Source organism: Geotrypetes seraphini, chromosome 3 (assembly GCF_902459505.1).
Source record: "Geotrypetes seraphini chromosome 3, aGeoSer1.1, whole genome shotgun sequence".
Classification (NCBI taxonomy): domain Eukaryota; kingdom Metazoa; phylum Chordata; class Amphibia; order Gymnophiona; family Dermophiidae; genus Geotrypetes; species Geotrypetes seraphini.
Genome location: NC_047086.1, coordinates 41,438,744 through 41,463,240, shown reverse-complemented (window position 1 = coordinate 41,463,240; position 24,497 = coordinate 41,438,744). Strand labels below are relative to the sequence as shown.

The 24,497-nt window shown below is 40.0% G+C and overlaps 1 protein-coding gene across 1 annotated transcript in view; it reads right to left on the bottom strand.

The window, feature by feature from the left end:
* The window catches only part of IBTK (inhibitor of Bruton tyrosine kinase), a 239,787-nt gene that overhangs the window by 174,819 nt on the left and 40,471 nt on the right, over window positions 1–24,497 (bottom strand). Inside the window, 4 exon segments of the mRNA XM_033937433.1 lie at window positions 230–407; window positions 8,116–8,239; window positions 11,193–11,373; window positions 15,842–15,959. Of these exon segments, the coding sequence (XP_033793324.1) occupies window positions 230–407; window positions 8,116–8,239; window positions 11,193–11,373; window positions 15,842–15,959 (601 nt within the window).

The following is a 24,497-nucleotide window of genomic DNA, read 5'->3' as shown; positions in this document are numbered from 1 at the left end:
CACATGGAAGCAGTCATTTGGAATCCAGGTGAAGAAGGGCTGTCCAAGGAGAAGACTCTTTAAAGATGAAAAGTGCAAATAAACATACGTTTTGTAAATGCCCACATTGTACCAGGAATTTTAGCCTGGAAATCTCCAACAAGCACAAGCATGTCAGAATCATGAATGTTTTTCAATCTGGCTAGCAAAAATGAAAGAATAAAAGATTCTTGCAGAATCAAGACCTTACCTTTCTTTTCTGAACACTTTTTTCCTTCTCCTGCCCACCTGCCCATAAATCCTTCACCTTCTTGTGTAATAAACATTACTTCATTCTTATTCGATGCAATGTCAGACACGTAAACCTGGCGTCCATACACACATCGACATTGCTTCATGGTACTGCTGCTTGACCTCCAGCAGAACACCTAAAATAATGAACACACCCAGGATACAACCACATAGGAAAATAATACGCATAGGGACATTACAGGTGAAAAGCTTCCATCATTAGCATTCTTTCCTTATGGTGAAAGCGGTCATAGGGTTTAACTTCAGATCTATGTACATTTCAATCTTGCTGCTGAGAGCTCCAATGCGAGTACCTCAACAGCGAGGCCTAATTCTATAAACAGCGCTTAGCTACACCTAACTTCTAGGCGCTGGTCTGCGCAATTGAAATCAACTGCTAGACGTCCTTTACAGAACACATCTAGCATCTAACATCCTTAGGAGTCGATAGACATCACTAAGATAGGCACCGGTAAAACCTGACCTAATTTAGCAGTGTCCAACAATGCCTAAGTTTACCATAGCTATATTCTGTCCCTAATCACACCTACTTGTCAGGTAGGCAGAGAGTGCCTTGATTTAGGTGTTGCTAGGTGCTGTTCACAAATCCATGCGCAAACTTAATTAGTAATTTAAAATATTATTTTATAATCAGTTTTTAATGGAGTGGTCAATTACCATGCCATTTTACCAATTTAAAAAAACAATTTAGTTGGGAAGCAGTTTAGGGCTTTTTTGGAGGGGGGGGGGAGGATCCAGAACCTCAGATCTCAGTTTCTTTTTTTCAACGGCGGCTTGCGGCCCTGGGGCCTCCTCATGATTTTTCCTCTGTTTTGGAGGCTTGGCGGAGGGATTTGGGGAAGGAGCTTGGGGCGGATTGGTTGCTCCGCGCTATACGCCGGGTTCCGGCCTTAATATTTAATGCGGAACTGCGTGAGTGCCATTACAGGACCCTGTTGCGGGCCTATACCTCCCAGAGCCGGGCCTTTTATATGGGTTGTGTGGATACCCAGTTTTGTCTCACCTGTAACACTGAAGTGAATTCTTACTTTCATGGCTTTTGGAGTTGTGAGAGTATACGGGGTTTTTGGGGGGCTTTGGCCTCCTTCCTGCAGGGCCTTCTTCGGGTTCCTGTCCCTCTTTCTGTCTATCACATGTTGTTTGCTCACTTCCCTGCCTTTTCTGTTTTTTCTTCTGCTGAAAAATTGTTTTTGAGCAAATGTTATATTTTAGGGAAGAAGTGTATCTTGAATCATTGGCTGGCCGATGTTCCTCCCTCCTTTTGGTATTGGAGAAACAAACTACATGAGTTGCTGTGTTGGGAGGCCCGGCTGGCTTGTTCCTCTCGTCGTAAGAGCAGTGATTTTATTCACACTTGGTCTCCTTACTTGGACAGTTTGCTGCCGCGAAGTCGTAGTCAAATTGTGAATAGATTGCAACTGTATTCTGCACCACCTGTCTGACCTGGGATTCTTTTCTGTTGGGGTAGGGGGGTGGAGGGGTTTGGGGGGGAACAGGGGGAGTACGGGCCTGTTGGGGGGTGTTTGGGTCTCTTCGTTCCCTGAGAGGACATCAGAGTAAAGTCCTCTTTGGGTGGGAGGTGGCCCTCCTTTGACTATTATTGGAAATGTTACAATCCTTTTCTGTGTTCTATGGCTATGAGTTGTTATTCTATTTTCCAATAAAAAAAGTTTCATAATAATAATAGTTAGGCATTGCTAGGCATCTGCAATTGGGATGCTATTTATAGGATCAGGCCCTATTTGAATTGTGTTTTCCTGTTTTACTTTGCCACTTTTATAGACTACTCAGAGTTTTGAATCAAGATGCAGGTTCTAAAAGCATCCAAGAAACTTCAATTTTTCAAATTTGGCTTTAAGCTTTAACGCCCCTTTTACTAAAGGCTCCTTTTACTAAGATGCTCTAGCGTTTTTAGCGCACGCACAAAATTACTGTGCGCTAAACCGCACGGTACGCTTCTAGAATAACGCCAGCTCAATGCTGGCGTTAAGGTCTAGCGCGCGGAGCAATTTAGTGTGTGCGCGTTAAGGTACTAACGCACCTTTGTAAAAGGAGCCCTAAGCCACAGTAGTTTCTACCATGGCCCGAAGCACTAAATGCTCCAACATTGCTCCAATGTTCATAGAATTCTTATGAGCGTCAGAGCATTTAGTACTCCGGGCCACAGAAAAAGCCTCTACTGCAGCCTAGTAAAAAAAGAGGGCCTTAATTTAAAATTATTACCCACAATATTCTTACATTTGTACAGACTTATTTATGACAGACATATTGTCAACTAAAAGGCCTTCTTTATTTAAAGAAGATTATGTAAACTGCTTAATATTTTCCTTAGGTTATAGGTAATATTTCACATAGGTTATAGTTATTAGTATAATGCAGAATTTAAAATTTATAAGTAACATAATGAAGACTTTACAGATTTACACCACCAAGTGAATATTACCATAAAAACACAAACATGAAATACCAACAGATGGTGCTGCATGATCTACTAATAAATAGGGCTGAGGTCATAAAAACAGCAAAACTCCACATCAGAAAATTATTATAATTCAAAGGTATCACAAAGATTAACTGTTGATCAAAGTGGCAGTAAAAAAATACCAAACTATAAGGAGAAAAAATAAATTATGGAACAAAAAAAGTTATGCTTTTTAGCAGGAAGATATTAAGGGAGACAAAGTCTTGATTCTATAAATGATGCCTAGATCAGCAGCGCCTAGCCAATTTCCATGAAAAACATACTTCTTTTTAATTGGCTTATTTGGTGCAATAATTGAAAACACCACTGAAAGCTAATTAGAAAAATAAAATAACTTAAAATTGTGCGGAACTTGGCGGAGCGCCTACCTAAAAAATTGGCATGTTAGGGGTGGAGTTTCTACAAAATCCTAAGTGGAGTAGAACAGGTACAAGTGGATCGATTTTTCACTCCGTCAAAAATTACAAAGACATGGGGACACTCAATGAAGTTACAAGGAAATACTTTTAAAACCAATAGGAGGAAAAAAATTTTCACTCAGAAAATAGTTAAGCTCTGGAACGCGTTGACGGAGGTTGTGGTAAGAGCGGATAGCGTAGCTGGTTTTTAGAAAGGTTTGGACAAATTCCTGGAAGAAAAGTCCATAGTCTGTTATTAAGACATGGGGGAAGCCACTGTTTGCCCTGAATCGGTAGCATGGAATATTGCTACTCCTTGGGTTTTGGCCAGGTACTAGAGACCAGGATTGGCCACGGTGAGAACAGGCTACTGGGCTTGATGGACCGTTGGCCTGATCCAGTAAGGCTATTCTTATGTGGAATGACTTAGACATCGGTATGCATCTGTGTTAGGTGCAAGTAATTAGGCCAGGAAAACCCAGGCCTACCATAACACTATGATGCCTACCCAAGTCGAGTTAGGCACTGTTAGGCACAGTTCTATAAAAGGTGCCTTAATTTGATTGACATACAAAGGGTGCCATTTTCAACCAATTTAGGCACTGTTTATAGAATTGGGCCCAAAGTGTGTGCGCCACAGGCTGGTGGTCCCTCTAAGTCAGGGATCTCAAAGTCCCTCCTTGAGGGCCGCAATCCAATAGGTTTTTCAGGATTTCCACAAATCTCATGCATATTCATTGGGGAAATCCTGAAAACCCCAACTGGATTGTGGCCCTCAAGGAGGGACTTTGAAACCCCTGCTCTAAGTTATCTTGTTGGGAGAGAAGCTCAGCAATGTCTTTTCTTTTCCACAGATGAGGATCTTTTAACAAATCTAGGTGGATACCTCACGGTATTTCAAAGCGCACATGCAAGCTCTTTGCACCAGTGATGTAGCCAGAGGGCTGATTTCGGGTGGATCTAAGACCAAAGTAGGTGGGCATGAAATTCTCTTCCCCCCACCCCCTGCTCTTTATTCCTCTGCTCCCCCCACCACCACCACTTCTGCCACAGAATTTGTTGTTCAGGGAACATGGTAATTGAAAAATTTAGCTACAAATATGTTTAAGGTCGTTTAGCTTGCTTGTTGACTAGCATCTTTGAAATATCTGGACTTAGAAGTGAACAAAAAGCAACAGATTCTGAAATAACAAATAATATCTTCCTGGGTTGAATAGGTACAGCAAGTAGAAAAAAGGAGGTATTGATGCCCCAATATAAGACTCCCATGAGACCTAATTTAGAATATTGTGTACAATTCTGGAGACTGCGCCTTCTTTTTTTTTTTTAATCTTTATTGACTTTTTAAACTTTGTTAGAGCAATACAAATGATAGATCAGAAAAACTGCACAAAAACACACTATTAACTATACAATTATTACATTCAACAATCATTTTCTCCCCTTCTTATCTTAATTATTAAAACAATAATACATATGATATGATTTCAATATTATAATGAAATAATTTAACTCCTCAAAATATATTTCTCCCCCCAACCCGTCCACCCTCCCTGGATGTGCAAAGACTCTAATGAAAAAGGAAAAAAGAAACACAACCCTAATTATAATGCCATAAAATTAGTCAATGGACTCCATACATCATTAAAGGACTTATTAGAAGAATCAAGGGTGCATAGGAAGGAGTATGGCCAGTTGGGAAAGCACAGTTACTTACCGTAACAAGTGTTATCCAGGGACAGCAGGCAGATATTTTCTACATGCGGGTGACGTCACCGACGGAGCCCCCTAGCGGACGTTTTCGCAAGTAGACTTGCTTGAAGACCTTCAAGCTTGCGATTGGCCCGCACATGCGTGTGTGCCCCTCCCGCCCGACCTAGGGCATGCGCCTTCTCAGCGTGGCCTCAGTTCAGATAGCTAGCAAAGAAGCCAACCACGGGGAGGTGGGTGGGTTGCGAGAATATCTGCCTGCTGTCCCTGGATAACACTTGTTACGGTAAGTAACTATGCTTTATTCCAGGACAAGCAGGCAGCATATTCTCTACATGTGGGAGACCTCCAAGCTAACCAGAATGGGATGGAGGGAGAGTTGGCAATTTAGGAGAAAAGATTTTTCAAAACGGACTGGCAAAAATGGCCGTCACGTCTGGAGAAAGCATCCAGAAGGTAGTGCGAGGTAAACGTATGAACCAAGGACCACGTGGCAGCCTTACAGATTTCCTCAGTCGGAGTTGAGCAGAGGAAAGCAACAGACACTGCCATCGCTCTGACCTTGTGGTCTGTGACTCGACCCGGCAGGGAGAGACCAGCCTGAGCGTAACAGAAAGAAATACAAGCGGCCAACCGGTTAGAAATGGTCCGCTTAGAAACAGAGCAACCCAAACGATTAGGATCGAAGGAGAGGAACAGCTGGGGAGCAGAACGATGAGGAGCGGAGCGCTTCAAGTAGAAGGCCAGTGCACGCTTACAATCAAGAGAATGCAGAGCCACTTCTCCAGGGTGAGAATGGGGCTTTGGAAAAAACACAGGAAGAACAATGGATTGGTTGATGTGAAACTCAGAAACAACCTTAGGCAAGAACTTAGGATGGGTACGGAGAACCACCTTATCATGATGAAAGATAATGAAAGGTGGGTCCGCTACCAAGGCTTGAAGCTCACTGACCCAATGGGCAGAAGTGAGAGCAACAAGAAATATAACCTTCCAAGTAAGAAACTTCAAGTGAGCCTGCGGTTCGAATGGGGGTTTCATTAAGATCCCAAACCATAGGAGGAGGTTTAAGGGGCGGATGAACGTGGAAAAGGCCTTTCATGAAGCAGGAAACCTCAGGATGAACAGAGATAGGTTTCCCGTCAATCGGCGGATGATAAGCAGCAATGGCACTAAGATGGACTCAAACCGAAGAGGACTGGAGTCCAGCGCCAGATAAGTGTAACAGATAATTCAGGACAGCAGATAAGGAGGCAGATAGGGGCTCCAGCTGCTGGGTAGCACACCAAGAAGAAAAGCGGGTCCACTTCTGATGGTAACACTGGCGAGTGGACTCCTTCCGAGACGCCTCCAGGACATCTAGCACAGGCTTTGAGAACTGGAATGAGAGCATCAAGTCTCAAGGAACCAAGCCGTCAAGTGCAGAGACTGAAGGTTGGGATGAAGTAGAGAACCTCGACTCTACGTAGAGAAGGAAAAACAGGCAGAAGAAGAGGCTCCCTGGAACTGAGTTGCAACAGAAGGGAGAACCATGGCTGCCGGGGCCACCGAGGTGCTATCAGAATCATGGTGGCACTCGCGGACTTGAGCCAGACAAGAGTCTTCAGGATCAGCGGGAATGGAGAGAACGCATTCAGAAACAGGTTCATCCAATCCAGCAGAAAAGCATCCACCTCCAGCCTGAGAGGGGTGTAAACCCTAGAGCAGAAGCGGGGCAACTTGTGATTGAGGGGAGTCGCGAACAGATCGACTTCTGGAGTCCCCCAACGAGCAAACACCTGACACAGGGTCAAGGAATGGATGGACCACTTGTGAGGCTGCAGAAGATGACTCAACTTGTCAGTCAGACAATTGTGCTGGCCCTGAATGTAGACCGCTCAAAGGAATATGTTGTGGCGGATGGCCCAATCCCAGAGTCTCCTGGCACAGGGACCGGGACCCCGTTACCCCATTTGTTGGTATAATACATGGCAACCTGGTTGTCTGTGCGGACCAGCACCACACAGTCGCAGAGCAGGTGACAAAAAGCCTTCAGGGCGAGGAATATCGCTCAAAGCTCCAGTAGATTGATGTGACAAAGGCGATCGGCACTGGACCAAAGACCCTGAGTGCAAAGGCCGTCCAGATGAGCCCCCCAAGCATAGGTTGACGAATCCGTCATGAGTACCTTCTGCGGAGGAGGGACATGAAACAGAAACCCTCTGGAAAGATTTGAAGACAGCATCCACCAACGGAGAGACTGCTTCAACAAAGGAGTCACGACAATGAGTCGAGAGACAGGGTCCCGATCCTGGTTCCCTTGGGACGCTAGAGTCCATTGAGGAATACGGAGATGAAGTCTGGCAAAAGGAGTCACGTGAACGGTGGAGGCCATGTGACCTAGGAGGACCATCATGAGCCGAGCCGGGGCCGAGGACAGATGGGCAACCCTCTGGCATAAGCGGACAAGGGCCTCCTGCCAAGGCCGAGGCAAGAAGAAGTGGAGACGAGCCGTGTCCAGGACCGCTCCGATAAATTCTAGAGATTGAAACAAGCAGAGCTGAGACTTGGGAAAGTTCACCTCGAAGCCGAGGCTCTGAAGGAGCAAGATGGTTTGATTCGTCGCTCGCAGCACTTCGTGGCGAGAGGACGCCTTGATCAACCAGTCGTCGAGGTATGGAAACACCTGCAGGCCGCGGAGACGCAGGGCCGCAGCAACCACAACTAGACACTTTGTGAAGACCCTTGGCGAGCCGCCAGGCCGAAGGGAAGAACACGATACTGGAGATGGAGATCCCCCACCCGAAATCTCAGATACATCATGCGTTTATTTCTGGCTCGGTGCATGCCAACCACACACTAAAAAAATACTTTTTTTTTTTTTTTTTTTTTTTTTTTTTTTTAAATCACTGGGGGTGTATTTGGGGGTGGAGAGTAAGTGTACTCTAACCTAATCGGATAGTGCATGGACACTGGTGCATGCTGGTGATTAGTGCAGGAGCCTTTACTGCCTTTAAAATAAGAAGCGGAAAGGGATCATGCACTAATGGCCACATAGCTGTTAGTGGTAAAAAACAAAAAAACAAATTTCAATCATTTTAGAGCTGCACTGAAAAGTGGCCTCAGCACATGGGAAACCCACATGCTGAAAATAGCGCAGCCCACTTTTTAGTGCAGCTTTTTAAAATGGCCCCTTAGAAAGAAAAGTATTTTTTTCAAATAGTTTACATTAAGAAACAATATAATAAAACTTACTCTTCCGGCATGATCCAGGGCTAGTACACACACCTTCTGATCTTCATCTTCTTTAAGGTGCTGCATATCAGTCTTGTATTCCAGAAATCCCCCTGTAACAAGAACCTTCTTTATGTTCAGCTGTCTGTGAGACAAAACCAGGAGAGTTTAAATCAAATACCAAACAACTGATTTCAAAAGCATGAAAGAAAAAGACAATAGTTTGTCTGAAAATAAAGCTATTCTGTTCAATACAGAATTTAGAATTTAGACAGGTAGTGTCAGCCCTCCATATCTTCAGAGGATTGGTTCTAGAAACCCCATGGAAAACAAAATCTGCGGATGCCCAAGTCTCTTAATTTCCTCCTTCCCTTCCTGCCTGCATAGTCTGGCATCTCACAGCCCGCTCTATCAGGTCTCCCGCCCCCGGTATACTTTTACATCTTATCTTTGGCCCTAATGCAAAAGCAGCAGCTGTACTCAAAGGCTGCCTGCAGCCTGCACCAGGCAGCCTTTGAGTATGCCGAAGACAGGATGCGAACGTACACTGTGGGCGGGGGAATTGAAAAAGAAAGCTGCGGTCAGGTCTGCGGTTGGTTGAATACACGGATCCAGAACCCGAAGATACAAAAGACCGACTGTAATTTTATAAACAGAGTGCCTAGTTAAGAGAGCAAGTAGGTGCCTATGTGTCTTTATAAGATACTTGCTAAAACAGAATAAAACACACCTACTTTGCAGACATGGAAGTTATACTTGCCCTGAAGCAAAATGACCATCCATAGATTATTCAATTACATGCATACATTTTCATATTTTATCATCTCTGTACAGTACAAGTCCAAAAACCCAGACTGCCGATTGAGTCAGTCTGGATTTTCCAGCTTCTCAGACTGTACTTTTAAAATTTAAGGAAAAGTGTAAATTATTCATTAGAATAATTTAAAAATGGCCCCCACACATCCTTAAATTTATTATAGTAACCTTTTTGAACTGCCAACGCTCTTTCCATTTTAAACACATAACATACTGAATTCCACCAGAAACAATAATTCAACCTTATATAATCTTTACAGTTATACGTTATTTGTTGAATGGCAACTCCTGTCAATATCATCAAAAGCTTATTATTATTAGCAGATATTTGAGGCTTAGCTCTCATCAGCATGCCAAATAAAATTGTGTCGTATGATAATGCTACATAATTTTCCTTTAAATGATTTATTTGATCCCAAATAGAGATCCAAAATTTTTTAATGAATTTTAATTCTTACATGTGGATCGGGGGGGTTGGATTTCTATTAATAATATATATGAATGATAAGATATTATATTCATGTGGTATATTTTTTGTTGTATTTGGAAGTGGGAGGGGGTGGGGGTTATATCTTTTTGTTGTATGATATGGTAGATTTTCAAGTGATATTGTATTCTAATTGTTTGATATTTACTGTACACTTGTGAATTATAAAATGAATAAAGAATTTAAAATTTAAGGAATAAAAAAGAGCCAATTTTGTTGATTCATTCACCAACAAATACAGAATGTTTCATTTATCAAAATGGGTATAGTTACAGAAAACATTCAAAGAAACTTAAATATTATGTTTCATTGAATTAGACCATATTAGGAGAATCCCGAAAAACAAAAGGTATTTTATTGTAAAATTTTAAAATGTTCATTTTTTCCCCCAATTGTAACATTTACTTTAAAGGTTCCAGCATCATCATCTTCCTCTCTTTCTCCAAGAATCTAGATTCTCAAGTGGTTGGGTTGCAATTTTAAGGGGTCCAGATTATCAGATGGTCTGGATTTCTGGCATCTAGATTTTTGGACTTATAGGGGGCAATTCTGTATAGGACAACGGTCTCAGCAGCCATCTAAGAAGCGGCTGAGAATTACACATCGGTGTCCTATACAGAATCGCGTCTGCCCCAATGGACAGACGCCAAACCCCACTTAACTGCCCTGATTCTCTAACCAGCACCTATGTCACAGGTACCAGTTAGAGAATCACACCTGATCCCTTGCCATCAGCTGATTGTAGCAAGGGAATCCCCCTGCTGTGATCAACCGAGCTGCTGCTACAGCAGCGACCTCCCCTCCTCCCCCCCCCCCCCCCCGAGAAGTTCCCTGGCAGGATAGATGCCCACTCCTTCCTTCCACCAAACTCCTCTCGAAGCAGCTGTACATGAGGGATACCCACTTCTTCCTACTCCCAAAACCCTCCCGAAGCAGCCAAGTAAGAGGGATGCCCACTCACCTCCTGTCTCCGAACCCCTTAGGTATCTGACCAAATGGATTCTCAGACCACTCCCACTGCATGAGCAGGCAGGATGGGCCATTTGGCTTTTATCTACCGTCATGTTTCTTATGATTTGCCCTGTTCTAATCTTTTATTATCCCTTTTTCACAACTGTGTGATCTAAGAAAGGGTGAAATTCGGTATGCCATATATATAAAATGGAGCGCACAATAGCAACACAGAAAGGTTACTTTGGTAAATTTCAGAAGATTTGGAGACCATTAGCAGATTTTTGTAATGATTAATAACATTTTCCCATAATAAGATATTTGTTAAGTGGGGATGGGGGTGGGTATTATTTTATTTATCTCATAATATGTATGAATTAATTAATACATTTTGATGTATTAGGTTAGATTTTCTGAAATAGGGAGGGAGGGATTGGGGGGTTTTCTATTTTATTTACATTTGTCATATTTATTAAATGTATTACATAATATTTAAATCATTACAAAATATGAATATAAGTATGATATATTGTACTTAAAGTGTTCATGAAGAAAATCAAATGTGTATTTATAAGACTATATGAATTTTTCTGATACACTTGTTGTAATATGCAAAACTGAATAAAGAAATAAAAAAAAAAACAACAAAAGGGCTACAAAGATTCCTTTAAAAAAAAAAAAACCTTACGCAAAGGATTGACATGCATACCAGAAAGAATGACTACTAATGCCTATTAAACATAACAGTATGGAAAAAAGAAGAAATGTTCCAGAACAAAAGCTAATTCCTAAAAGAATGTTCTATAATATAGTTACTTGATTTTGAAATGAAAGATAAACATACTTTGAAGCCAGCTTCTTGCATTGATAGTCTGTAAGCAAGTAAATGTCCCCTCTTTCAGTGATACACACTGTAGCACCATCACTTGCAGCAGCCAGAGAGACAACGATGTCCTTATGATGTAGAGCAGACACTTGGCGAGGACTGATTACATACTTCTCTCCATTTGGATCTAACAAGTGTCCTAAAAAAATTCAGAGAATGGAACTTTAACTGAAGTATGCTGTAGTGTAAATATTTAAAAAAAATCTTATCACTTAGGATGGAATTCATCAAAGGGTGCTGATCGATTTAGATTGTACTAACCATGTTAACGTGTAATGATTATCAAGATAATAGTGCAACTTATCCACTATTTTTATGCAACCCTTCAAGGGTTGCATAAAAATAGTGGATAAGTTGCACTATTATCCTGATAATCAATTGTGTGAACTTTGTACCCTTGTTAAAATCTATATGATATACCTAGTGCTTATTACATGAACGTGCTAATGATTAGCACTCACTAAATGCCGACACCCATTATATTCCTAAGGGCATTTTAGGCCCAGATTCACTAAAGGCATGGATCGGATCGGATCCGTGAGTGAACCGAACCGTGTCCAGGGGGCTGATTCATGAATTGCCCTCATGAAAATGAGGGCGATCGGAATCACGCCCCCAACCAACCACCCGGATCGCTCTATAGTGATCCCCACGCATGCGCAGACCATCTGTAGATGGTCTGCACATGCTTAAAGAGCAGCAACCATTTTTAAAATTTTTTTACCTTTTTAACTTTAAACTTTTTAGCGAGCCTGTGGTTTTTTTGGGGGGGGTTTTCTAAATCTTTATTCATTTTTTAAAACTTACATCAAGTGTACAATTAATAAAACATTTAAGATTAAATACATCACTTGAATTTTCTTAATATATTCAGATACATAAGCTTATTCCCTTCCTACCCACCCATTCCATTCATATTTAAACAAAAATATATAAATATAAATACCTCTTATTTATAAGTTAAAACCTTCCATATAATTTAGACAACCCACCCTCCCCCTCTCCCCCCATTTGCAAATATACTTCCAATAGAAAACGGCATCAATTTATTACAGTAAGCTGTCAATGGCCCCCAGATTTTTATAAATTTATTATAATTACCTCTTTGTATAAAACCACGGGCTCACACTGTGGGGGAAGGCCATGGCAAAAGTAGGGCAGCGCTCGGGGCAGAGAGCAAGAGAGTCCGGGGCAGAGAGCTGCAAAGTCAAGGCAGAGAGCAGGAAATGCAGTCGGAAACGACGTGAATGACTAGTCCCCAGCAGTCGCTTGTTTGTTGATCGGCCAGCCCAGTCAGTGTTGCAGTTTTTTTTAAGTGAATCGCTGCCTGCCTACATTTGAATGCTGATCCCCCTCATTTGCATGTGCAGATCGGAGGATGTAATGTAATGTAATTTATTTCTTATATACCGCTAAATCCGTTAAGTTCTAAGCGGTTTACAGAGAAAAATACATTAAAGGATACAATAAAATAAGATAAATAAATAAAGAATTGGTACTTTGAAATTCCCTTACTGTCCCGAAGGCTCACAATCTAACTAAAGTACCTAAGGACAAACAAATTAGCAAATAGTAGATAGGAAAATAAAAATAGAGGAAATGAGATATAAAGCATCCTAACAAGAATACATAGAACTTTCAATAATATACTGTTAAAAACAAAACGTACAATTCCAAAATAATAATATAATAGAAAGAAACTAATTAAATAGAAAATAATTTTAAGAATTAAATCAAATATAGAAATGTAGAAAGAAAAATAAACATTAGAAGTGAGGAGAAAAGAAAAGGTAGAGGACGGCATATGAATAGAATGGAATGAGAAAACAGTTAAACATTAGAATTCTAAGAAAAATTTTAAATGAAAACTAAACAAATTAGATGTACTGTACTGTAGCCAAAAGTCAATGTCTCAGTCTCCACCTGTCTGCTCGGTGACCATGGCTTCGGGCAGGAACAAAAGAAAAGTGAGCAGGAGCATTAGGAGAGAAATTCCGTGGGCTATCCAAAGGACTACTACCTGCATGCCCATGTTGAGGAGAATGTGGTCGGGGTAATGTTGGAGATGTGCTAGATGTCACAATCAAGCTTTTTCGGTTACTAGTATGACAAAAACTTCCTCTTCTAGGGAGACTCAGTTCCTTCACGCCAGCAGTCAGAGATGGAGCAGACTGTCCAAGCGATTGGTTTCTCATTCGAACCAGATTTGTAGTTTCTCCAGATGGCTGCCATGTCAGTTGTCCGACACCACTGTGTATACTGTTTGATAAGGGAAGTAGCTGCTTTCCTGTCAGAGAGCTGGCCAAGCTGCCCCTCCGTAGTTTGCAATCATCCTGACTAAGTTGACGGTGCAGTTTTGTTTTCCCAGAAGAAGAAAATAGGTCAGGATTACTGAGTTTTCTGAACAGTAATAAACCAGGATGATCGGGATAGAAGTTAGCGAATCGGGTCAGAGGGAAATCGGGTCGCAAACCAGTCGGTACATGATTGGTTTGCTTAGTGAATCTAGCCCTTAGTATTTAGCGAGCGCTAACACAGCACCCCTACTTAAATTCCCCCTTTAGTTGAATATTTCAGAGAGTGAGACAAGAACTGCAGCAACTAAAAGTATTACAAAGAGCAGGGGGTGAGGGAAGAAGGACACAATTTAAAGTCTGAGAAACACTAATACAGTAGATGTTTTTGATTTATATTTCACAGATTAGAACATTTGCCTCACCCAGGCTATCAAATTTTTATTTACAGTATATGTTCTCGGTATACTGCAAAGGTCCAATATGGCTTCTATACCATTTACAATAGCAAAAGCATCTTGTGCAAGTGGATGAAAAGGAGAAAGCAGAGAGTGCTAGGGGTATAAATTGGGCCTTAGGGAAAGTTTGAGTAAAGAGAGAGGTTTTGAGAGAAACCTTAAACTTAGTAAAGAAGCATTACAGGCGGAGATGCACCAAGTGTGTTCAGCGCTTAGGACCTATGTAGCCGATAGCAAAAGCAAGGGTAATGTTGAGGCAGATGAGCAAGGGAGGTGAAAGTACACGAGGCGCACTGTACCAGAAGTTCGGGTTGATCTTGAGGTTTCAAGTCTCACAAGTCTTGAAATCACAAGACCATCTGTTTCTTCTGCAGCTGAAACCAGATGAGAGAAAAAATATGGATGAAACTTAGGGGGTTTACATGAGGGAGAGACTGGATGAAAGCTTGGGGGTTTACTTAAAGAATAGCATGTAGTGCAATTATGTGCATAAGTGCTCATTTTTTTCAGCTTATGTGCACAAGGCATGCCTAACTGCAGGCACCCAGTTATATAATTGTCCTGGATTTATTCTTGGCAGCGTAGACAGAAATAACTGGGCAGACTTTTCTGCTATCATCTACTATGTTACTTAGAAGTTTTAAGGGAGGCTTTGAACTTAGCACAAGGAGATTCTAAATAGAGTATGAGGTAGAGTTCCATAAGGATGGAACCACAGAGCTAAAGGTTAATTTCAGAGGGGCAGCCTAATCAAGGCTTAGTCGTGGATAGGACAACCACAAGGTAAGCTTGGGAGGAGCAAAGAGTATGACATGGTTGATAAGGAACAAGAAGGGAGGATAGATAGCGAGGCCTCATTTAGAATGCTGTGTGCAATTCTGGAGCCCGCACCTTCAAAAAGATATAAATAGGATGGTTTTGATCCAGAAGACTGCTACAAAATTGGTCAGTGGTCTCTGTCATAAAGCATATGGGGACAGACTTATAGACCTCAGTATGTATACTCTGGAAAAAAGGAAGAGAAAGGGGGACATAACTGAGACTTTTAAATATCTCCATGGCATTAATGTACAGGAGGTAAGCCTTTTTCAAATGAAGGAAAACTTCAGAATGAAATTGCATAGATGAAGTTAAGAGATTATAGACTCAGGAGTAATCTAAGGAAATACTTTTTTTTTTTTTTTAGAAAGGGTTGTAGATGCATGGAATAATCTCCAGTGGAGGTGGTAGAGACAAGAACTATGTCTGAATGGGACAAGCACGTGGGGTCTGTTAGGAAAAAGAGGAGTTAGTGGATGCTGTGGATGTACAGACTGGATGGGCCATTTGATCTTTATCTGCCATCATGTTTCAATCTATTTAGATAAAAAAGAACATAAGAATAGTCTTACTGGGTCAGACCAATGGTCCATCTAGCCCAGTATCCTGTCTTCACGGACGCCAATCCAAGTCACAAGTACCTGGCAAAAACCCAAATAGTAGTAGCATTCCATGCTATGGTCCTATGTCTGTCTCAACAGCAGACTATGGACTTTTCCTCCAGGAATCTGTCCAAACATTTTTTTTAAAACCAGCTACATTAACTGCTCTTATCACATCCTCTGGCAAAGCAATCCTGTATGACTAAAACTGGATTAAGATGATCCCTATGGCATGTTTAGGTAGGGGGAGGCAAACAGCAAGCCTAGATTTCATTTTCAAATTTATGCACACTCTTTTTCATAAATCAGTTGCAAATGTCCCACAGGTACTTGCAGTTATGGCTAGTTGCAAAGCAAAAGTATGTTTTGAAAGCTGAGAGGCAGATTTTGTCCCAAAACACAGCTTCAAAGTTGACCCCTGAAATCTTGCTTACCTAGCTGACCACCATTCAGGCCCATGGTATAGACAGCCTCTTTAGTCCACAGCACCGTGTGAAACTTTCCTGCAGATACTCCGACAACAGTCCTTCCTTTAAGACTTTTTGACTGAATCTGCCGACATATAAATGAAGTTGTTCATATTTCAGATACCAGGTTATATAAAATGTAGTTAAAACAAACCTCAGTTAAACCAATTACAGTGGTACCTCGGTTTACGAGTGCACCGGTTTGCGAGTGTTTTGCAAGACGAGCAAAACATTTGCAAAATCGGTGTCTCGGAAACCGAGCATGGCTCGATTTACGAGCACCCCCCCCCCTGCGATCCGGCACCCCCCCCCCCGCCACAATCCGACCCACCCCCCCCGCCACGATTGGGCACCCCCCCGCCACGATCCGACCCCCCCCGCCACGATTGGGCACCCCCCAACACGATATGACATCCCCCCCGACACAATTGGGCACCCCTCCCGCCGCTTCTTACCCTCATCTGGGCTCTTGAAGATCGGCCTACTCGTCTGCTGGGCCTTGAGCATGCTCAGATGCTCAAGGCCCAGCAGACGAGTAGGCCGATCTTCAAGAGCCCAGATGAGGGTAAGAAGCGGCGGGGGGGTGCCCAATTGTGTCGGGAGGGTGCCCAATCGTGTCGGGGGGGGGGGTCGGATCATGGCGGGGGGGGGGTGCCCAATCGTGTCGGGGGGTGGGGTTGGATCATGGTGAGGGGGGTGCCAGTTCGAGGCAGGGGGGGTGCCTGATTGCAGGGGGGGCCTTCGAGGGGAGCAATGCCGGTTCTCGGGGGGGGGGGGGGGGAACGCATCAAAGCGAGTTTCCATTATTTCCTATGGGGAAACTCGCTTTGATAAACGAGCATTTTGGATTACGAGCATGCTCCTGGAACGGATTATGCTCGTAATCCAAGGTACCACTGTATTATTACTTTAGATTTATTAACCGCCTTTTCATGAAGAGATTCACCGAAAGCAGTTTATTATTCATTGAATAGTAATCAGGTACTCTTAAATTAATATGAGCTATCCATTTAAAATACAAACACTTTTATTTTACTGAGTACCCTATAGGAGCATTAGGGCAATTTTTCTTCCAAAGTCTTTATTCATTTTTCATCTTACATCAAGTGCACAATATTACATCATTTAAATTTATACACATCACTTGAATTTTTTTCTACTATTATCTTAAATACATAAATTTATTCCCTCCCCACCCACCCTTCTCACAAATATTTTAATCATAAATTTCGTATAAATATTACATTCTTATCTAATGATGAAACCTTAAATAGAACTTTATACCACCCCCCTCCCCCATATTATACCACCCCCCTCCCCCATATTATAAATGTACTTTCAATGGAAAATGGTGTCTAATCATTGCAATAAGTTGTCAATGACCCCCAGATCTTTTTAAAATTATTATAATTTCCTTTTTGTATGGCAATTGTTCTTTCCATTTTGTAAATATGGCACAATGAATTCCACGCAAGGACTTAGAGGAAGGGTATCACTGTTCGACGACGACGCCAAACTTTGCAACATAGTAGGCAAAAGCTTATTACCTGATAATATGACACACGACCTACTGTTGCTGGAACAATGGTCAACTAATTGGCAGCTAGGCTTCAATGATAAAAAATGCAAGATAATGCACCTGGGTAAGAGAAACCCGCGTAGAACTTATGTACTAAATGGTGAGACCTTGGTTAGGACCACGGCGGAATGCGACCTAGGGGTGATCATTAGTGAGGACATGAAGGTTGCCAATCAAGTGGAGAAGGCTTCCTCCAGGGCAAGACAAATGATGGGGTGTATCCGCAGAGGTTTCGTCAGCAGGAGACCTGAAGTTATGATGCCGTTGTATAGAGCCATGGTGAGGCCTCACTTGGAGTACTGTGTTCAGTTTTGGAGACCACACTACCGAAAGGACGTGCTGAGGATCGAGTCGGTTCAGCGAACGGCCACCAGGATGGTCTTGGGGCTCATGGATCTCACGTATGAAGAAAGATTTAAAAAATTGTGGCTGTACTCACTTGAGGAAAGAAGAGAACGGGGAGATATGATTGAAACATATAAGTACATCACGGGACGCATCGAGTCAGAAGATGATATCTTCTGGCTCATGGGACCCTCGACCACCAAAGGGCATCCGCTGAAAATCAGGGGAGGGAAGTTTCATGGCGACTCCAGGAAGTACTTCTTCACCGAAAGAGTAGTGGATCATTGGAACAGACTCCCACTCCAGGTGATAAAGGCCAGCAGCGTGACGGATTTTAAGAGAAAATGGGATACTCACGTGGGATTTTTAAGGGAGTAAATTCAGGGGAGGGGATACTTGGAATGGGCAGACTTGGTGGGCTATAGCCCTTTTCTGCTGCTTTTTTCTATGTTTCTATGTTTCTATAGTTAAGTCTGCTATAATTCCTCCAATTCCTGGTGATATGTTGTATGGCGACTCCTGTCATAATCAATAAAAGTTTATTATTGTTTGATGAAATTTGACTTTTTGTTCTCATTGACGTACCGAACAGAATTGTATCATATGATAATGCTACATGGTTTTCTAGTAAACAATTAATTTGAGACCAAATTGATTTCCAAAAGGCCATGATACAGGGACAGTGGAATATTAAATGATCCAGAGTCCCTGCTTCCAGATTACAATGCCAGCATCTATTAGCATTTATTAGGGCAATTTTTAAATTTTATGCATCTCTTCAAAAAGGCAGTTAATAAATCCCAATCACTGAAAGTTATTTATGGAAGGAAAATGTATTGCTGAAAACTGTCCTTTGTTGACTGGAAACACACACAAGCTTCCTTAGTGTGAATACTTAGCCAGTTTAAAAAACCCAAACAAACAGTAAAATCTTGGATTGCGAGTAACTTAGTGTGCGAGTGTTTTGCAAGACGAGCAAAACGTTTTATTAAATTTTAGCTTGATAAACAAGCGAGGTCTTGCAATACGAGTACGTACAGTATACGCACATGACAACTGAGCCAATGGTTCTTCTTTCTCTTGACGCTGTGTGAGTGTAGTGACCTTTCTAAACAAGCGAGGTCTTGCAATACAAGTACGAACAGTATTTTCTATTAAAGTTTTTGGGTTGTGGAATGAATTGTCTGAGTTTCCATTATTTCTTTTTTTTTTTTCTGTGTAAATTCTTTATTCATTTTAAAACTTTCATCAAGTGTACAAAAATTGCAACACAATAACATAGATTTAACCACTTGTACATCTTATCGTTATATCTTATAATTGCAAATATAACCCTCCCTCTCCCATCCTGAAATCCCTCTAGTAATTTTATTTTTCATATAATAGAAACCCTCCCCCCACCCCACCCTTATCTTACATATTAAATATAGAAATATTAGAAAAATGGCATCAATCATGACAAAAGGACGTTAATGGTTCCCAAATTTTAATGAAGTTTTTATAATTTCCATTTTGCACCGCTATTGATCTTTCCATTCTGTATATGTGACAAACTGAATTCCACCAAAATTTAAAATTAAGCCTACTATGGTCTTTCCAGTTATTAGTAATATATTGAATGGCTACTCCGGTCAAAATCAATAAAAGTTTGTTATTACACATTGATATCTGACTCTTTGAGAGGAGCCAGATTTACAACTGTTGCGTTGGAAGAAGCGGGGTGATATTTGGACATTGGATTTATCCCCTGAAGTAGCCTTTCAGGCGAAACAGAAAGACTTTTCTGTCGGGACAAGGAATTGAGAACCTTTTGAGTCATTTCACACCTTCAGATGAGTGGATGTTTTTTCTCTTACTATTGTCCTAGACCCCACACCTCAACAACTGCTCATATTTGTAAAGTCAAGCTGTAGCCCTCGCTAATGCTTTAGTCAGTTTTGGATTCTGTTCATCCTGTTGATATGTTCCAATATATTGGATTCTGTTTACATTGCTCACACTAAAAAATCTTTGAAAAAAATCTTTGAAAAACGTTAATCACGCATGAATGAAAACTATTTATTTAAATGTACACGGAGGTTTTTCATAAATCAGTGATGATGTGAGCTAGCTCGGGTACTTGTGTAGTCCCGGCCCCTCACAATTGAGGTTTATTTTTCTCCGTTGTTTTATAATTTTTCATATAGATGGTGTGATGTCAAGAGTTTTTGTAAATGTGGTATGAATGATTCCTTACTACTAATTACCATTCACAATACGTTGCATATACATTCTGATTACATACGATTGGATTTCCTAATACATTTAGTTGTACAACTTGTTTCTTTTTTCTCATAGACATACCAAAAAGTACATTATATGTTAATGCTATGTGATTTTCTAATAAACAATTTACTTGATCCCAGATTGAGTTCCAAAAGGCTAAGATATGGGGACAATAAAACAAAAGATGATCTAAAGTCCCTATACCCAGATTACAATGCCAGCATCTATTAGACAAAGAGCTATTTAACTTTTGCAATCTAACTGGGATCCAAAAAGCTCTATGTAACAAGAAAAACCAAGTTTGTTTCATAGATGCTGACATTGTACATCTCATTCTCCAAGACCAAATTTGTGGCCATTGAGATGCTGAAATATCATGCTTAATCTCAATGCTCCAAATATCCCTAAGAGTATTTTTAGGCTTTTTTTTAACCAATTCACTAATAGTTTTATACCAGTGTGCGGCCTGATGTCCCAGAAAGTCCGCCTGAAAACATAAAAATTCTATGCTAGGTTGAGTATTCAAATTTTTCCATTCAGGGAACCCTGCCTGAATGGCCTGTTTCAATTGCAACCAACGAAAATATTGTGATTTGTGAAGCCCAAATTTATGTTGCAATTGTGTAAAATCCAGCAGCTTACCATTAGTAATTACATCATTTAAAGTTCTGATGCCTGCAATTATCCAATGTTTCCAGACGATCTTGAAACCGCCAATTTGAATCTTGGAGTTTAGCCATATGGATTGATTCGTTGAGTTATTAATAGTAATTGCTGTTAAGTTACTGACAAATCGTAATGTTTTCCAAGTATCCATTAGAATTCTATTTTCTTTGTATAATCTGGGCATCTTGATACTGAGCACATGAGAAAGATGTAAAGGAAACATGAGTCGCCATTCCAAATATAACCAATCAGGAGTATACTCAATGAGATCCGGGAGGACCCAATACATACCTTGACGTAAAATATAGGCTTGATGGTACATATAAAAGTTTGGAAAATTTACCCCGCCCTCCCTAATTGGTCTTTGCAAAGATGCTATAGCAATTCTAGGAGTTTTACCAAGCCAAATAAATTTTATAATAATCGAGTTCAACTTTTTATAAAAAGACCCATGAAAAAATACTGGTATCATACCCATTTGATAGCAAACTACAGGTAAAATCATTATTTTAACCGTTTGGACTCTCCCCCACCAAGATAAATGTAATGGATTCCAATGCTCACATAATTCCGTAACCTTTTTTAACAGCTTTTTTCATTTTCTTTTACAGTCTCATCTACTGTATTTTTTTTTTTAATATCTTTATTCATTTTTACATTATACAATCAAGTGTAAAAGAAATCAAGTCATACTGTACATTCTTCACTTGAAACTCTACAATCATTTTATACCATAGACTATCTCCCCTCCCTCCCTTTTCATATATTACCCCTCATAATGTCATAAAACCCACTCATCCCCCTTCCCTCTACACATATTTAATGGGGATAAATACAATTATTTATTATAATACTCAATTAATGGTCCCCACACCACTTTAAATTTCTTATAATAACCTCTCTTAGTTGCCAATGTTTTTTCCATTTCATACACTTGACAAACCGAACTCCACCAAAAACAATAATTCAATCCCCTATAGTCTTTCCAATTATGTGTTATATGTTGGATGGCAACTCCTATTAAAATCATTAACAGTTTATTATTATTCGATGAAATTTGACTTTTGGCCCTCATAGACATTCCAAACAAAACTGTGTCATATGATAGGGCCACAGGATTCTCAAACATACAATTTATTTGACCCCAGATCAATTTCCAAAAATTATTAATAAACGGACAATAAAATAATAGATGATCTAGAGTTCCAGCCTCAAGATGACAATGTCAACATCTATTAGACTTAGAGCAATCCAATTTTTGTAAACGAACAGGGGTCCAGAGTGCTCTATGCAACAGGAAAAACCATGTTTGCCTCATAGACGCAGACATTGTACATCTTATCCTCCAAGACCAAATACGTGGCCATTGAGATGCATTAATTTGATGCTTAATCTCAATGCTCCAAATATCTCTAAGTACAGTCCTTGGTTTTTTATTTAAATATCCAGACAATGTTTTATACCACTGCGCGGCCTGGTGACCCATAAAATCTGCCTGGAAGCATAAGAATTCTAGAGTAAAATGAGTATTTAAAGATTTCCATTCAGGGAACCCTGCCTGAATGGCCTGCTTCAATTGCAACCATTTATAACTTTGTTTTTTATTAAGTCCAAATTTATGTTGTAATTGTGAAAACTCCAGCAGCTTACCATCATTAATAACATCATTTAAAGTACGTATTCCTGCTTCAATCCAATCCTTCCAGACAATCATAAAACCGCCTATTTGTATCTTGGAGTTCAGCCATATATTTTGACAAGTAGATTTTTGAATAGTAATAGGAGTTAAGTTGTTAACATACTTTAATGTTGTCCATGTGTCCATTAATATCCTATTACTTTTTCTTATTCTAGGCATTTTAATACTAATCAAATGACGAAACCTAATAGGAGACATGAGCTGCCACTCCAACCATAACCAATCTGGAAGCTTCTCCATGAGTTCTGGGAGGACCCAATACATACCTTGGCGCAAGATATAGGATTGATGAAACCTATAAAAATTTGGAAAATTTACCCCTCCCTCCTCAATTGGTTTTTGTAAAGTCACTAGACCAATTCTTACAGCTTTACCCAGCCAAATAAATTTACTAAGAATATTATTTAACTTTTTGTAAAAAGACCCCTGAAAAAAAAACTGGTATCATTCCCATTTGATAACAAACCGCAGGCAATATCATCATTTTGACTGTTTGTACTCTTCCCCACCAAGATAAATGTAAAGGATTCCATTGCTCACATAACTCTGTTACTTTTTGCAATAAACTTTTTTCATTCATTATAATTGTCTCATCAAGCGTGTTTTTTATCCATATACCTAAGTATTTTATTCCTTCTTCTTTCCATATAAAAGGGAATGAATCAAATAATCCTTTTGTGCAATGCACATTTAAAGGAAGAACTTCTGATTTAGTCCAATTTATTTTATATCCTGAAAACTTTCCAAATTTTTCTATCAAATCCAATAAATTTGGAATGGTTGTTTCAGGATTCCTCAAATGAAGTAATATATCATCCGCATATGCAGAAACTTTATATTCCTTATCCTTATGCGGTATACCCTGTATCTCCTCTTCCTGTTGAATAGCTAGTAATAAGGGTTCAAGCACTATATCAAAAAGTAAAGGAGATAGAGGACATCCCTGTCTAACTCCCCTTTGCAATTTAAAACAATCAGAAAAATTATTATTGATATATAATCTAGCAACAGGAGAGCTATACAGAGTTTTAATCATTTGTATAAATCCCGAACCAATACCAAACCACTCCATGGCCTGATACATAAATGTCCATTCCACACGATCAAAAGCTTTCTCTGCATCCAGAGACACAGAAAAAGCCGGATCTCCAATTTCTTTTGTTAAATATAACATTTGTAATGCCAATCTGGTGTTATTAGAAGAGTGTCTCTGAGCAACAAACCCTGTTTGATTCATACTAACTATATGAGGAAGAGCTTTTGCCAAACGTGTAGCCAAAAATTTGGCTAATAATTTACCATCTACATTTATCAACGAAATAGGCCTGTAATTTGAAACCAACATGGGATCTTTATTTGGCTTCGGCAAAACAATAGTTAATGATTCTGCCATAGTGCCTGATATACAACCTTTCTTTAGTTGATTCTGATATAAATTTAATAAATGAGGTAAAAAAGTATTTTGAAATGTTTTATAAAACTCTATCGTAAAACCATCACCACCTGGAGCGGTCCCCACTCTAAGAGACTTCAATGCTGTTTGTAATTCTTGTAAAGATATTGGATTTTCCAAACTTCTTTTTATATGATCAGGAATCTTCGGACCTTCAATATTATTTAAAAACTATATACCATCTTTTTCTTTATTTAAATAAGACTCAGAAGAATACAGGTTTTTATAATAATTTAAAAACTGTTTTAAAATAGAACCAATCCGAAAATGAGTTTCACCTTTTTCATCTTTTATTGCATTCAATTTCATCTTTCTTTTTTTCACTTTAAGATAATTTGCCAATAGTCTTCCCGCCTTATTTGAACTACCATAATACAAAGCTTGTTGACACATAATATTTTTTTTAGCCAAATTAGAAGAAATCTCATTATATTTATATTTTGCTTTTAATAAAGTTTGCAACGTAGAATTCTCCCACTTATTAATCAATTTTAATTCTAAATCTTTTATTTCTTGTTCCAATTCCGTAAATTGCTTATTTAATTGTTTTTTAGAATAAGCTGAAAATGATATAATTTGCCCTCTCATCGTTGCCTTAAAAGCATCCCATATTATT